The following is a 16557-nucleotide window of genomic DNA, read 5'->3' on the forward strand; positions in this document are numbered from 1 at the left end:
CTTTTGCTTGGACCCTGAGTCCTAATTCCTACTCTGTGACTTTTCATAACCTTATCCATATCACGAGAGCTATGGATTTTTAGACAGCATATTCACATTGATGTGACCGTTCAAGCTTTGAAAACTTCAGAAGGGTGCATGTGGCAGCGGTGGCAGCCTTTGTAAAGGCTTAAGGTGGGCTTGAGCCTATTTATCTTGAGGAAGGAGGCTGGTGGCTTGAGCAGAGTGGGTGAGGGGGAGTCCAGCCAGGTTGTCCTTTGACAGGATTACATGAAATAATCTCCTACCGTGACGAGAATAGGAACTGTTCTGGCACAGGAAGCCCTCCTTACATGTTAGTTCTTGTTTGCTATTACTATTTCCAGACTACAGATGAGGAAAACTGACGGCAGCTCTTAGAGCAAAGCTTTTCACAGGTAGTTCTCAAAACTGCTCCTCACACTTCGTTGTTACTGTCGTGATTGGATCCCGGTCAACAGGTGAGGAAGACGAGGGGTGGGATGTCTTGGAACAGGATTTGTGCACAGTGAACACTCAGATGTCCAGATTCAGGCTGGTAACTGTCACCTGCACCGCCTGCAACCAGGTCCACCGGCCTCCCCCAAAACGTGAATTCTGCCCCATCCAGCGCGCGGCAGGGAGCCTGGCTGAACCTCCCCTCCACATGCAGCCCTGAGGTCCACCACGGTCCTTCCAGACCCACAGGGGAACGCGGCAGTTCTGCACCCCCAGCCCGCCCTACAGACCCGACATCGTCCACCCTTCGGCCCCGCCTCCCTTGAGAATGTGTCACGCTAGGCAGGGCCAGCCTCGGGATCACGCTGGGAAGAATCAGGGTCTCGCTGCACCCTTGCCCTCTCCTCCGCGTCCAGCCACGAAGAGCGGCCAAGATGAGTCTGGCGGGGCCAACTCACGGCCTCGGTGCAGAACGCCCACGCGGAGGTTTGCGGTAAACCGGAAACCTCGCCTAAGCCTGCAGAGACTGAAGTCAAACTCGGCTCCCCACCGCCAGGCTCTGGCCCACTCGCCGCAACGCAGGTGACGTCACGTGGGGCGGGCTCTAGGGAGGCCTCTACACTCTCGCAGGCCACGGCTCCTCAACCGGCCAATCGCAAGCCTGGAAGACCAGGCGCCGCCCTCGCCTGCTCTGCCCTGAATCGGCACCGGGAGGCCTCAAGCATACGCACTGGCGCTTGCCCAACTGTCTATTCCGCGGTCCGCTCTCGAAGGGATCGGCGCGGGGCGCACTGCGCAGGCGTGCTGAGGGAGCCCCGCCCCCGGCGTGCGTTCCGTCCAATCCAAGCGGAGGCGCCAGACTGAGAGGAAATGGCGGGGCGCTCGGAGCTTTCGAGCGCGAAGCAGGCGGGAGCCGTGGGTCGGGCTGACGAGGCCGGAGGTAGAGCCGGGCGATAGAGGGCTGGGCGGGCAGGGAGCGCACGCGGGCGCCGCTTCGAGTCAGGGCGGACGTGGGGAAAAACGACTTTCGTCCCCTCCGGAAGGGTCTCGGCGGCTCTGCCGGCAGCCGTGAGGACTCACCCACAGGCCCGCGTCCTACATTCACACACCTCTCGCTGGCCTCGTTTGCCCCGTCTGCTCCGTTTAAGTAGCTAAAAGTAGGCAGAGGACATCCTTTCGACTTGATATCACACTCAGATGATAGGAAGACTAGTGGGTAAAGGCTTTGCAGTAGCCCATCTGGCACCAATTTTAACATTTAAATTATTTTTCCCCCTTTTTGGTCACCTTCCTAGAGGATCACACAAAACATATAGATGCATGGACTGGATGGTCCCTGTAGCCTGGGTGGTGGTACGAAAACGGGGAGGGAACAGCTAAATCCCATGCAGTTCTCTACTGATGGGCGTTCACGTTTTTTTCCCAGTTTTGACATAAATGTTGCTTCAGTGTCATTTAACATACCTTTTGCATACTTAACCAAGCATATCTGATGGATACATTCCTAGAAGTGGAATTTGTCTTCAAAATGTTGATGTAGCCAGACTGGCCTCCAAAAGGTTGCATCAGTTTCCACAGTCTGCCAGTTTCCCTACATCATCACAAACACTGGGCCTTATCAGACTTACTAATCTTTACCAACCTGCTAGATGCAACATGTTATTTTCATCTCTTTAATTATGACTGAAGTAGTACGTCTTTTCAAATATTATTAGCCATCTGTGTAGTTTTTGGTTAATTGTTCTCTCCATTTCTCCATTCTTACGTAGAAATGATTATTTACCTTCTCTATATTGTTTGATTGGTTGGTTGCTTTATTTTTTTTTAACTTTTTATTATGGATAAATTTAAGCACATACAAAAAAATATACAGGCACATGAAAAGATACTCAACATTGCTAATTATTAGAGAAATGCAAATCAAAACTACAATGAGGCATCACCTCACACTGGTCAAAATGGCCACCATCAAAATGTCTACAAATAATAAATGCTGGAGAGGGTGTGGAGAAAAGGGGACCCTCCTACACGGTTGGTGGGAATATAAACTGGTGCAGCCACTATGGAGAACAGTATGGAGGTTCCTCAAAAAAAAAAAAAACAACTAAAAATAGAGTTACTGTATTATCCAGCAATCCCATTCCTGGGCATATATCCGGCCAAGACGAAAGCTCTAATTCAAAAAGATACGTGCACCCCAGTGTCATAGCAGCACTGGTTACAGTAGCCAAGATGTGGAAGCAACTTAAATGTCTATTGACAGATGAATGGATAAAGAAGATGTGGTACATATATACAATGGATTATTACTAAGACATAAAAAGTAAGGAAATAATGCCATTTGTAGCAACATGGATGGACCTAGAGATTATCATACTAAGTGAAGTAAGTCAGAGAAATATATGATATCACTTATATGTGGAATCTAAAACTGGTACAAATTAACTTACTCACAAAACAGAAATAGACTCACAGACACAGAAAAGAAATTTATGGGTGCCAAAGGGGAAAGGGGTGTGGGAGAGTTAAGTTAGGATTGGGATTAACAGATACACACTACTAAATAGAAACAAGGACCTACTCTATAGCACAGGGAACTATATTCAATATCTTGTAATCTATAATGGAAAAGAATCTGAAAGGTATATATATAATATAACCAAATCACTTTGCTGTACACCTGAAACTAAAACACTATTGTAAATCAACTATACTTCAATTTAAAAACTTTTTTTTTTAATATTTACTTATTTATTTATTTGGCTGTGCTGGGTCTTAGTTGCAGCACACGGGATCTTCATTGCAGCATGTGGGATCTTTAGCTGTGGCATATGGGATCACGTTCCCTGACCAGGGATCAGACCCGGGTTCCCTGCATTGGGAGTGCAGAGTCTTAACCACTGGACTACCAAGGAAGTCCTAAAAACATTTTCTTAAGTCAAGAACAAAGTATAATTACCCCATGAACTCATCTTTCAGTTTTAACAATTATCAGCTCTTGGCCAATCTTGTTTCCTCGTTATCCTCACCCACTCCCTACCGCCGACTCCACTGTTTCATTTCGAAGTATCCCAGGCAACATAACATATCATGCATAGATACCGGGTTGGCCAAAAAGTTCGTCTGGGTTTTTCCATTAAGATGGTATGGAAAACCCAGGCGCACTTTTGGCCAACCCAATATTTGCATATATCTCTCTAAAGCATAAGCACTCTGCAGAAAAGTAACCACAATAGCATTGTCACATGTGAATAATGGCTACAATAATTCCTTTGTTTCATCAACTATCTAGTCAGTTTTCAAATTTCCTTGATTGTGTCATCACCATTTTAAAAAGTGCTTTCGATTGAATCGAAATCCAAGTATGGTCCGTTTATTGAAATTGGTTGATACGTTTCTTTAATCTCTTTTTGTCTGTAAGGGTCTTTCTCCCTTTTCCCCCAAAATGTATTTAAATTAAAGAAACTGGGTTGTTTTTCCTGTGACGTTTCCCAGTGTGGATGTTACTAATTGCATGCCCATGTGCCACTTAAAATGTTCCGCTCTCCCTGTATTTCCTCTGAATTGGTTATTTAGATTGAGAGGCTTAACAAGTATTAGTGTCATTTTTTTACAAGAATCCTACATTGAATTTTTACATTACATAGCTCATAATATCCAGTTATTTTTATTGTGATGTTAATCCATTAATAATAATTGCCTAGATCTACTAGTTCATCAAGGAGTTAAAAATAAGTGCCTATATTGATTATAAGCAAGTTAATATGAAATATTTTACTTGGAGGCTACAGAATAACAGTTGTATATAGGAAAGCTATTTATATTTATTTAAATGAGACATCTTATTAGATTTTCTCAGTATTCCTTGTAAGGTTTCTTTGGGTAATATTCTCTAGAAATTTCTAGTTCATTATGCCACCTACTAGTTAACAGTGATTTCTGAATCCTTGTTTCCAGTTTTTAATACCACTTCTTTTTTTTTCTTTCATTATTACATCCTGAGCTTTGGCCAAGCCTTGAACAGTATCAGCAGTAAGAGTGTACCCCTTTCCTTGCCCTGAGTTTTATTAAGGGGAAATCTGTGGTGTCATTTCACCCTTTAGGAAAGTCTGCCCAGGAAGGGCCGGTTCATCCCTTGTGCAGTGTCTCCCTCAGGGCAAGGAGCAGACGCCCCACTCTGGCTGGAGACCTGCCCTCAGGCCACCTCAGTCCCGGCCCAGTGTTATCAGATCCTTCCTCAGGCCTCTCACTCCTACATAATTCTTTTTTTTTTAAATCTTTATTGGAGCCTACATAATTCTTAAATGTTTGGTTTTCTCTCCACAGGGCAGGCCAAGTCCTCACAGAAAATTGAAGACTTGATGGAAATGGTGAAGCAGTTACAGAAAGGTCACATGTCTCCTCTGTAACTGGGGCTCAGCCTGAGATTTGGGGTCAGGCAGAAGTGGAATCAATTCCAAGGCCCAAAATTCACCACCTTGGGAAATTAACTCATTTGTTCTCTCTTACTTTTAAAACAATTTTTTGAAGTAAAAATATGAACCCATGATTCAAAATTCAAGTATAAGGGGATAAAGTACAAACGTTTTCCCAAAACTCAGCTGCAGTCCCCTTGCTGGCCGTCCATTTGGTTCCCATGCACTCTGCTGGATCCAGGGTTTCACCTTCCCTCCACCTCACCTCCGCTCCTCTGGCTTGCTCACCAGGCACCTTCCACCCGTGTTCCCACCTTAGGGCAGGCCTTTGTACTGACTGTCTCCCACCCCCACCCAGGGAACAGCAAGGTCTGCCCCCCTCACTTCATTTGGGGCCCTCAAGGGGTCTTGCCATATCTGAAGAAGCACGTCCCACTCCACTTTGTAATCTGTTGCCCCTCCTCTGTTTCTCTTGACTGCACTTAACCACAACCTGACTCAGGTTCTTTATCTGTTCCTGTCTCCCCTCCCCAGAATGTGAGCCCTTGGAGGGCATCCACCTCCCTTCACCTGCCCTTTCATCTTCACTCAACCTCCTTGTTTCCCTGCAGTCGGAAGCCTAGAGCCCAGGATTGAGGTCCTGATTAACCGGATTAATGAGGTCCAGCAAGGTGAGCTCAGGACCTTGGCTTGTCTGCCAGGTGCGGTTGCGTGATTGGCAGGGCCCAGTGCAAAATGAAAATGTAGGGCCCCTTGTTCCAAATTACTGTGTTTTGAAAGAGCAGAGCATTAAACTTAGCATGGGTTGGTCGGGCCCATCTAAATTCAGGTGCTGTACTCACACGTTTATTAACCTGTCCTGCTGTCAACTGAGCCCAACAAGAAAGGCTTGGGCTCTGGAAGCCTTGTTTCCTGCTTCCAGAAACAAGAATCTGGGCCCCTCTAGGTTTGCTTAAAGACAAATGTGAAATGTTTGCAAGGACAGACACTTACACAATGTTCTGCGGTTTGGCACAGCAAAAAAGAAAGCCAGTGAGGAGCTAGGAGAGGCCCGGACTGTCTGGGAGACCCTGCAGAAGGAACTGGACTCATGTAAGCTTGTGGGGGATGACCCAGAGGTCCCCACAATGTCATGCATCCTTGAACCCAGTATTCCAATCAGCATCCTTGCCGTGGCCAAGGGCTCCTGCCCCCTCTCCAACCTCAGGTCCTACCAATCTCCCCGCTCCAACTCTGTGGGTGGGAGTGTTCCGGAAACACCCTCCAAGCATACTCTTACCTTAGGGGCTTTGCTAGGAGAGGTTCCCCCAGATAATACAGGTTCCTATTGCCTCACATCATCATTCAGTTCTCAGCTCAAATGTCCCCATCTCAGAGAGGCCTTCCCCAGTTACCCCACCCAAAGACCGCACTCTGCCCACACCTAGTCACATGGCTCTTACTGCTTGATGTGTTTCTTCTCAGCCCTTATCCAACTTCATGCAATGTGTTTATTTTTCCTCTTCCCTCCATGTAAACGCACTGCCATTCCACAGGGTCCTCACAGCCACCCTTTATCAACTTGAGGGCCCTTTGATGCTTACAGGGAGTATGGGCCCAAGAGGGAAGGGGCTCACCTCAAGGGGTCTACATCTGGGGTTAGGGCTCACCTTGAGGGGTCTACATCTGGGGTTGGGGGTAGGGCTGTACCAGACCACACATGTGACCATGGGCAAGCCCAGTCCCTGAAGGTTCAGTGTGTGGACTCTGATGCCTGAACATGTTACTGCATTTTCCAGTGAGTGGAGAGAAAGTACGCCTGAAAGAGATCTTGAGCAAAAAGCAAGGTAATTGCAGCTACTCTGTCTCCAGGTTTTTGCCTTTGCCACCCTGCAGAAGCCCACTCTCTCTATAGAAGTAGGAGCCTTTTGAAACCTGAATCACCATGCATCCCTCCTGTGGCTTCCACCAAACATGCAGTAAATGACAGAGTCCCATCAACTCCAGAGATCCCACATGATCTAGCACTTTTACCTCTGCCCAAACCTCATGCCCTGATGGGCTCTCACGGGGCCCTCACTTCCTCTCCCTGCAGAGACCCTGAGGATCCTCCGGCACCACTGCCAGGAGAAGGAAAGTGAGGCACAGAGGTAAGAGCTTCCCCCTGGCCCCTGCTCAGCGCTGTCCATTCTGGTAGAGAGAGAAAGCAGAGGAAATCGGCCTTAGACCCACAGCTCTCATCTTCTCCCTAAAACGGGGAGGCCAAATGCCTGTCTTCCCACCTTGACTCCAACAGTAGGCAGTAGTGTTAGGAGTACTCATTCACGGGGACGGGCATTCATTTGCTAGAATGTCAATTAAATTCCCTCGGCTGGTTTTTATTCTATACCTTCATACTTTCTGCAGGCTGTCTTGGCTGTCTACTCACCTGTCCCTTCATTTAGGCGTCAAGCCAACCATCTGTGTACCAGTCTCTCTCCATTCATCCATTATCCCTCCATCCACCCAACTACTTGTACATCCATGTCTCTACCTCCTGAATCTTTATTTTGCTCATTTTGTGACCAGAGGCCCCAAGCCCCTAGCATACCAACTTTGAAACTGTTTGAGAAATTCACATAAGATTAATATGTGTGTGTGCCTGTACTTGTGACCATGCCCACATTGATCTCCCCAGTCTTCACAATGACATTTCCAGAGGGCATGAGCTCATGCCCCCCTCCCACAAAGTTACAGAGAAGGACCTCAATCTAGAAGGTTAGAACAGACCTCAAGAGAAGGACGCGGAAGCCCCACCCCAGGCCCCTCCTAGGGAGACATTCAGAAAACATGACGGCTGCCTTGCCTCTTGCCAGGAAGCATACCATGCTGCAGGAGTGCAAGGAGCGAATTTCTGCCCTGAACTCCCAGATGGGGCAGGAGAAGAACAAGCAGAGGCAGTTGAGGTAAAGCCCATTGCCCAAGGCCTGGGGGCTGGATGCATTGTAAGTGGGGGGAATGCTAAGAATGGGGGTTAGAAGACGAGCTGGCTGAGCTGAAGCTTGGAGGGTCAAGGAGGCAAAGGTGCTCCCAGCAGAGTGAGGAGCATGGGCGAGCTCTCCCATGTCTCTGCATGAAGACCCCGGCCTGAGCCAGGTTGAGGAGGGGCGTCTCTCAGCCCACGGCCCCTCATCCTGTGTGGTTGGTCCCCAGGTTGGATTTTGAGGAGCAACTGGAGGATCTGATGGGCCAGCATAAGGGCCTCTGGGAATTCCACGTGAGTCACTCGGGGCCACTCCTTCCACCTTCCACATCTTCTCTGGCAGCACCAGCCCAAACCTCGGGGTCATCCTCCAGGCCTCCTTCCTCTCAGTTGCCGCACCCAGTTCCTGAGCAGCCCTGGCAGCCGTGTGTTAGAATCATGCTCAGTCCAGTTCCTCGTCACCCTCACTGCCACCCGGTATTGTCCTCTTCACTGGCCCTGCCCACCCATCCCTGATGCCCTCCCAGGGGCCTTAAGTGGTCAGGAGGAGCCCTGATGAACCAAGGAGGGGTTATCCATCAAGGAGACTCCTGGCTGTGTCTGGGGCCATCACACACACAGGGCAGATAGTGGGGAACCAAGCAGGCCGGTGTTTGCCACCTGGGGATCCCAAACAAGAAAACAGAATGAATGTCAGGACGGAAGGGCTCAGTGCGGTCACAGAGCGGGAAGAGAAGGAGCTGCAGGGCTGGGCTGGTAACTGACTCTCCAGAGAACAGCCTCGATTTGTGGTGTTTGCAGGATGCCCTGTAGCGAATACCCCAGGGCTGATTTCAAACCTTGCAGAATTCCTGAACACTAACCCTCACGAGCCTCCCCAGCATAGCACCACAGGTATCTGGGGTGAAACAGCTCCAGGTGGACAGAATGGCCAATGGAAAGGCCCTGAGGCTGGGCCATGCCTGGCATGCATGGAGGGCCAGAGCAGCAGGAAGTAAGGCATGCAGAGTAAAGACCAGATCCAGATCGGCTTCTCTGAGGCACATGGGAGGAAGCCAGGAGATGTGGACAGGCTGCCTTTCTACCCCTCAGAAGCCAGAGCAGCTGGCCCTGGAGATCGCCGCCCTGGACAGCAGCAAGGAGAAGCTGCTCAAGGAAGGTGAGGCCTGGAGAATGGGGATGCCCTGCCCTGCCCTGCCCTGCCCTGCCACTGTCCCTTCCTGCTGCAGAAAAGCTGGTGGAGGCAAAGCTGGAGGATGTGAAGCATCGTCTGTGCTCCCAGTTCGGAGCCAAGGGCTGCTCGGCAATCACTGAGGGGCTCTTCCTGCGCAGCCAGGAAGCAGCAGCTGTGGTGTAAGAGAGGGACGGTGCGGGGGGCGGCGGGGAGGGAGAGGTGCTGCCATCACTGACGCCCACCCTCAGGCATCTGTTTGAGGAGGAGAACAAGAAGGCCGGGGAGTTCCTGGAGGCTGCTGCCCAGCGCCAGGAGCAGCTGCAGCAGAAGTGCCGGCAGCTGCAGCAGCAGAGGCAGAGGTAGGCGTGGTCCCCAAGGGGAAGGTGGCTAAGGGAGTCTCTGCTCCCTCCTAGACTCTGTCACTTGGTCTCTTTACAATCCTTCCCTTCTCCCCCTACCCTCCTACCCTACCCCCCTACCCCTTTTTGTCCAGGCTGAAGGAGGAGCTGGAAAAGCTTGGAGTGCAGGTCCCTGCTCAAGGCCAGAGCAATCAAGAGGAAGGGGCTGGCCCAGGAGAAGCTGTGAGTCCTGGCATCTGGGTCAGGGAGCAGAGACAGCTTATGAAAGGAGCTCTGGGTGGGGAGGCAAGGAGGGGTTCTGCAGAGAGCTCAGAAGATGGTCTTCAGGGAAGGGCATTCCCAAAGGGACACAGCCAAGGCAAAGGTGCAGAAGCTGGCAGCAGTGGGGTGAGGAAGGGCAGGACCCAGGGAGGGTGTGGGCATGGGGATGTGAGGAGACTCCCACGTCACACTCTGACCTCCCGCAGGCCAATCCCAAGCCCCTTGGAGTCAGTGAGGAGAAAGACCCAGAGCCGCCCACTAAGCAGAGCCTGATGCCCTCCTAGGCAAGGAGGAGCCACCCTGCACTAGAGCTTATGCCCTGCACTGGAGCTTATGGGCTTCAGGAAATAAAGGCACCATATTAACACAACTGCCTCAGCTGAGTCTGTGTTAGGTGGGGGGTTGTCCATCCCAAGACCCCTGGCACCTGAGACTGAGTGAAGCCTTGGCCACACTCTGCCTCTTGGCTTCAGCCAGAGTCCCACAGCAGGCACTCAATAAGTGCTTCCCTCACCTCACAGTCTCTGGTCTGCTCATCTCTAGGACTTGACATGTTCTGGGTCCCCAGGCAGAGGGATGCAAGACTGAGACCCTCTCACAATAGGCCCAGGGGTTCTGAAAACCCAGCCTGTGATAGTTTCTTCCATTCCTTATTCAGGCCTAGACCACAGAGTCTCAGAAATCCCAACAAGGACCAAGGGTCCTCAGCCAGTCAGTTCCATGCCCACAGCCCCCACTGATTCGCTGAGAAAAAGAAGTGTAATTGGAGCCTAAATGTAATTTGTGCCTGCATAGGCACAAAACCTCTACCTGAGACACTTGTCACAAGAACATAATATGTTAGAAATCCTCAGTGTCGTGGAAGTCAGTCACCTAGGACAGTTGGTGCTTAGGGCATGTTTCAAATCCACTGGAGTGCATCACCCAAGCCAGGGCAATGATGGGAGTCAAAGTCTGTGTTCTTGGGTCAAAAGACAGTGAATTCAGTACGTACAAAGAGATTCCTTCTCTTGAACGGCTCCCCCATCCAGGTAGGACAGTGACACAGTCGGGCAGACAAACCTCAACAACTCTCATTTCTGAATATATACATATATATATATATATATCCATTTCTGTAACTGGTCGTGGGAATCACAGCCGGTATTTATATCCATCTTCACCTTCTTCCACCACCCATTCTGCTTCCCCTTTGCCTTCATCAAGCAACTCAGCCGTCTGTGCCTTTTTACCCGGTGGAGTGACCAAAACCTTTATTCCTGAAGGATCTGGGCCATCAGTACTCTTGCTGGATTGGATTGTTATCGTTTTTCATTGGCATTAATCACAGGGCGTGGTCATACTCAAAGGAACCCTAAGGTATCTCCTGTATCACGGACATGGTTTCCCTACCTGCACTGACGAGAAGTCCAGTTTCCCTGTGGTAGTCAGGCTCAGTGATCAGTCACACCAGCCAGCACAGGGACTCCTTTGCCTGTTGATTCACAGGCATGAGAAGCCCAAGGGGGCTGAGCAGCGGTCTTAACTTCCCGTTCAGTGGAATCATTATTGTATCTCCTAGTGGAGGCATTCCTCCCTCTGGGACTAAGGCCTCTAGGCCAGTGGAATATACAGTTGGGGGAACAGGAAGCAAAACTTTTCCAGCTGATCGCTAGGGACAACAGTGAATGTTACCACTCCCATTTCCACCCCATGATTTTTGGACCTTAGAGTGCTGGCCATGGGAGACAGCACCATATATTAGACACTGATTCAGAACATATGCAACCTTCTGGAGAACCCTGTCCCAGCCCTGCAAGGTATTGCCACCTAGCTGGTATTGTAACTGAGTCTTCAAAAGACCATTCCACCATTCTATCAAGCCAGCTGCTTCAGGATGGCAGGAGCATGGTAAGACCAGTGAATTCCATCACAACTTGGGCCCACTGCATAACTTTTTTGTGTTGTTAAGGGAACTCTTCAATCAGAAGTAATGCTGTGTATGAGACCATGATAGTGAATAGGAATTCTTAACTCTGCAGATGGCAGTTTGGGCCGAAGCATTGTGTACAGGGAAGGCAAATCCACACCCACATTTAACCCTACCCTCATTCCTTCTGGGGCAGCAGGCATTACTGATATTAACCAAGGCACATAGTTCACTTCTCAGAATACACCATGTTAGACTCTAAAAAGGCCTTCAATAGCACTTTTATCTTCCTGATAGGTTCTTGATAGCCGATTCAACTGAGAGACATGATGGTCTCCTCAGACAGTTTTTCAAATTCCACTCCAGCAAATGGACACCTTATATGGGTCTCTGTCTTGTCCCAGGCCTAAATCGCTTAATTCAAAGCCCCTTGTGAAACCATACCCTGTAATTTACAAGGTCCATGTAGTAGAAACAAAATGATACACCAAGAACACCAGGGAAACCACAGATAGGGAAACAACTTGCTGATGCACAGGCACATTGAGGGACTAGGGTGACTGATAGTGAACGTTAGATGTCACGAGCCAAAAATTCAACCCCTGCTACACACCAAACACCCTGAATTTGCACATATGACACATGAAGAGCAGAGCAGTACTGCCTGGGCAGAGAACTCAATACTTCCATTGAAACTTACACGTACTTTTCACCAATCATTTCTGAGCTCCCTGCCCCTCTTTCTCCCTCTTTCCAAGATAAATACACCACTTTGCCTCCTGTCTCCTTGCTTGGCCACCCTGCAATAAAGCCTTTTTTTTTTCTGCAAAAGACTTGTCTCAATATTTGGTCTTTTCTATTGCGTAGCAGGAAACGAGCCCACACGCTTGGTTACAAATTTGCTGACATCTCCATGTACTCCAGGACTGTTCTCACAGGCAGTGTGGACTACGGAAAAGATAAATAGAAAACTCCACTTAGTAAATGAAATTCACATTTGGAGATAATAAAATCAAAACCATATTCCATAGGGATAAAACCAGAACACCTCTACCTGTTACTGATACGTGCTGGAGGAAAATCAACGTCAAATGACAAAAGCCAGCCAAGTGAGCTGTAACCACTCTGCTGGACGTCTCCTTACTGTCAGTCTGGGTGTTTTCATTGGTTTGCAAACCAGAGTCCCAAACCTTCCAAGGAAGCCATGGTTTAAACCAACATGGTGAATGCAGGCCGACATGCCATCACTTTTGACTAATACAAGTTTTACAGCCCAAAGACTGCAGGCTAGCCTGTCACCATCCAAACCAACAGCTGAGGCAAAGGGACCTAGAAATTGGCCAAATTAGAGGGCCTGTCTAGAGGGTAATGCCAAAGCTCCACAGCCACAGATATTTTAATTGTCAACCGGACACCCTGCTAACAACATACACCCAAATCAGGCCATATGACTTAAACCTATTTGCAACAGAATCCAACTCACCACCCATCTGGGAAAAACCTTGGAGAGTTAAAACCTCAGATCTGGCCATCTTTAATGGAGCCTTTACCTGCGCCAGTTGAGTGCCGGCACTTTGGTTCATGATGACAGCATCACAGGTGCCAACATCACCTTGGCTACCTGTGCACCCACGGCCCCTTAACTTAAAAGATATTTGCAAGTCAAGCTCCCAGGCCCAACGCTGCCTTCAAATTAGACAAGTTGTTCAGCATCTTTATAATGCCAAAGAGGCAGAAAAATAAGACTCATACCACTCCAAGTGGGTGTCCACTTGAAAAGGATACCCCAGTCTCACATTCTAGACAATATTGCTCTATCCAGGAGCTCAGTGTTGGAGATGACATCGCCCCCTGAGGTGGAGACAACTCTGTCCTGGACACTAAAACCTCTGCTCCAGGGATGCATAAGACTTGCCCCACCCAAGGTGCCGGCAAACTAGCTCCAGGACATTCACTGCTTTTCTTCCTTTGACATTAGGGATTCTGTTGTGTTTCTTGAGCTCCTGGCCTGCTTATCCCATGATCCAAGTATACTCTTGCTCTCTGCAGAAACATACATCCCTACACATCTACGCCTACAGGGAAATCTGTAGAGATTACTACTGTCTGTACCGTTCTACAAATTAATGGAGACTATTGCCTTTCCCAGGAGACAACTGCCACCTATCCGTCAATTCCTCAACCTGCTTGGGAAAGGACAACACACTCCCCAGTGCCTCTCCTACTCCCTGCCCCAGCTTTCCACCACGAATTGCCACCTGGAGTCTCCCACCATGAGCACCACGACCACCGCTTTCTACTAGTTAACACACGAATACAACGAATCTCTACACTGACTTCACTATCAATCCATACTCGCCAACAACACAGTGGCCAGACCTGCCACACTGACCCGAGAAATTGACCCTATGCTGTTTAGGGCAATGTATGTCCTACACTCATTTATTCAGGCCACTCCAATACCCCAAATACTTGAGCTCAGTATTGACTCAATTTTGCGGCCCTAGCCAGATGAGCTTACCCTCTTAAACGGCCAATTAAGTCCACACTCCCAAGCACCTGCTGAGTTGTACCCTCACACTCTGCACTACTGTACACCTGCCCTAATTGCCCTAGGGCCAGGTAGCAGAACAGTCAGGGACAGCCTCAATGCCCCAAAGTCCACTGAAAATATTCACATTAGCCAATCCTAAGCCTGCTTGCAATGCCTATCCCCTTCCTTCTTGCTGAATCCACAGTACAGGCACTGGATCCACAGTTCCCCCTCTCCTCTGTCTACCTCTGAGTGGCCCTGCACGGTGTGCCGTTTCTTCCCAGGAAACTGTAACTAAACTGTGAAACTTTCTGGATTCTCTCTCTTGTTCTGCAACCTCATGCAAGACAATAGGATTAAAACAGGGTCAGAGTGATAACGGCCAATTGTTAAGCCACACACACACACACACACGTGTCAGCTTCCCATGTCTATTGGGTCAGTTGAGATGTACATGACCCAGCTCCTTACGGAGTACCCAGCACGATGGATGTCAGCTTGTTCATAGTGGTCACCAGCTCAGTAGCATACACCTTACTGGCTTTTCCTCCTCTCCGCTGTCATTTCCCCCACTACCTCATTCCTGCTTTTTGCAATCACTTCCCAAATAAACTGCTTACACAAGCTCGTGTCTCACCTGTGTTTTGGAATACAAAACGAAGACAACAGGAAAACCAAGCAAGGCAACCCAGCCCCTACTCTGATCAAGTCAAAGACAAATATAGGGACTCCATCCAAAAATAAATTGATACCCACCTTAACACTCCCACCAAGAATTAAAGAGTGGACAGGTCCCCAAGCTAGCAATCCCAACACAATCACCCAGCAGAATCAATTATCACCACCAGGAGAGTCAGTAGTACTTCCGTTGTGTTTTTCAGAACATCTGATTTGTCCATTGACAGCTACCACTTAATGCTGGGAACATCTGCTTGGTGGAATCTCAGTCAGATACAGGATTTTAGCTGCAATGGATACTGGTTTCCATTGCTGTGTAAGAAATTACTGCAAACATAATAGTTTAATAAAAAGAAATGTACTCCCTCACATCTGGAAGACAGAAGTTCAAGATCAGTGTCACAGGGCTGAAACCAAAGTGTCAGCAGGGCCCATCTCCAGAGACTCTAGGGGATAATCTATCCCTTCCAGCCTCTGATGGCTGCTGGCATTCTTGTGGCCAAATCACTCTATATCATCTATCCCTTGGTGGTTTCAGGAATTTCTTAAGTGTCAAATCTTCTCTCATTTATAAGAACACTTGTGATTGCATTTAGAGTGTACCTGGACAACCCAAGATGATCTCATCAAAAAATCCTTGATTTAATCTGTACAACTCTTTCCATATAAGGTAACATATACAGATACCAGAGATTGAGATCTGATATCTCTGGGGGCCATTATGCAGTCTTCCATACCTGGGAAAGAGCTTTTACCTTTCAAGCTTATTTAATGAGCAAAGGCCTGCTGCCACAGTGTTGGACTGGTTGCACGTTAAGTGAGCCATTATACATTATCTACTATACTCCCCCAACAGCAAAATTAGTCATCTGATAAACTCTCACCCACAGACCCAGAAGACAAAGAAAGGTACGGCAAGCCAGGAAGGGGCTCAGCCCTGACTTGGAAGAAACAAGAAGTTTAGCAACTCTTGGGACAAACACAGGGTAAGCTGAGAAGGAGGCTGAAACTGAGGGACAGGAGGTGGAAGGTGGTGGGGGGAGAAGGTATCAGAGCAATAAAAGAAGGAAAATAAGAGGAAGAAGACTCCAAAGTTTTCCAACGTGACAAGAGCTCCTGGGAAACCAAGGGCCGAGTGCTGGGGGGAAGTGGTTGAGGTGGAGGCAAGGGATCAGGCCTGGGAGAAGAGATGCTACCAGTAAGACGTGAGCATCTGCTTCAGTTCAAGGTGGAGGAAGGGAATGTGTTCCAGAGGAAATGTGCGTGTGGCTTCCATCTAACGGAATGGATCACAATTTGACATATCGTGAATCCCAAAACTTTTTTTTAAGGATTTCAATCAATTTGAAATAAAAGGTTTAAAAACAGTTCAAATGAAAAGAGCCCTCTGGGAATTCCTTGGTGGTCCAGTGGTTAGGACTTGGCACTGTAACTGCCAGGGGCCGGGATTCGATCCCTGGTTGGGGAACTAAGATCCCACAAGCTGTGTAGCATGGCCAAAAAAAAAGAAGGAAAAAAAATTTTTTTTAATTTAAAAAAAAAAATTTTTTTTAAAGAGGAAAAGAATAAAGAGAAGAAAAAGAGCGCTCTGGGCAGGAAGTAGGACTGAAGCAACTAGTTAGTTATAAAATCAGGCTTTGTCTCTTGGAAAAGGGAAGACGACTTCACTCAGCACAGAGCCTTGGAAATCATCCCCTGAAACACTGTAGCCTAATCAAGGAACTGATGGTGTGTCCTGCTAGACTCAGCCAGTGATGCCTCAGTGCCTCCCCACTGCCCCGTGAATGGACGTGCTCTTGGTATCCCATCTCTGTGTTACCATTGCCTGTTG

The 16557-nt window shown here is 48.5% G+C and overlaps 1 protein-coding gene across 1 annotated transcript; it reads left to right on the forward strand.

The window, feature by feature from the left end:
- The first annotated feature begins 1326 nt into the window (after positions 1-1326).
- Positions 1327-9841, forward strand: SYCE1 (synaptonemal complex central element protein 1). The gene is made up of 13 exons (XM_060033501.1): positions 1327-1396; positions 4783-4845; positions 5483-5542; positions 5889-5963; positions 6650-6697; positions 6946-7000; positions 7706-7795; positions 8043-8106; positions 8905-8971; positions 9042-9165; positions 9235-9345; positions 9480-9585; positions 9839-9841. Exons 1-13 carry the CDS (start codon positions 1327-1329, stop codon positions 9839-9841), a joined length of 936 nt encoding a protein of 311 aa, XP_059889484.1.
- Positions 9842-16557: the final 6716 nt, after the last annotated feature.

The sequence above is a fragment of the Delphinus delphis genome, chromosome 16 (assembly GCF_949987515.2).
Source record: "Delphinus delphis chromosome 16, mDelDel1.2, whole genome shotgun sequence".
Lineage (NCBI taxonomy): Eukaryota > Metazoa > Chordata > Mammalia > Artiodactyla > Delphinidae > Delphinus > Delphinus delphis.

Coding starts and splice junctions, on each gene's coding strand:
- SYCE1 (XM_060033501.1), top strand. CDS start 1,327: ATGGCGGGGCGCTCGGAGCTTTCGAGCGCGAAGCAGGCGGGAGCCGTG. Junction 8,972..9,041: donor GGAGAAGCTGCTCAAGGAAG/GTGAGGCCTGGA, acceptor TTCCTGCTGCAG/AAAAGCTGGTGGAGGCAAAG. Junction 9,166..9,234: donor CAGGAAGCAGCAGCTGTGGT/GTAAGAGAGGGA, acceptor GCCCACCCTCAG/GCATCTGTTTGAGGAGGAGA.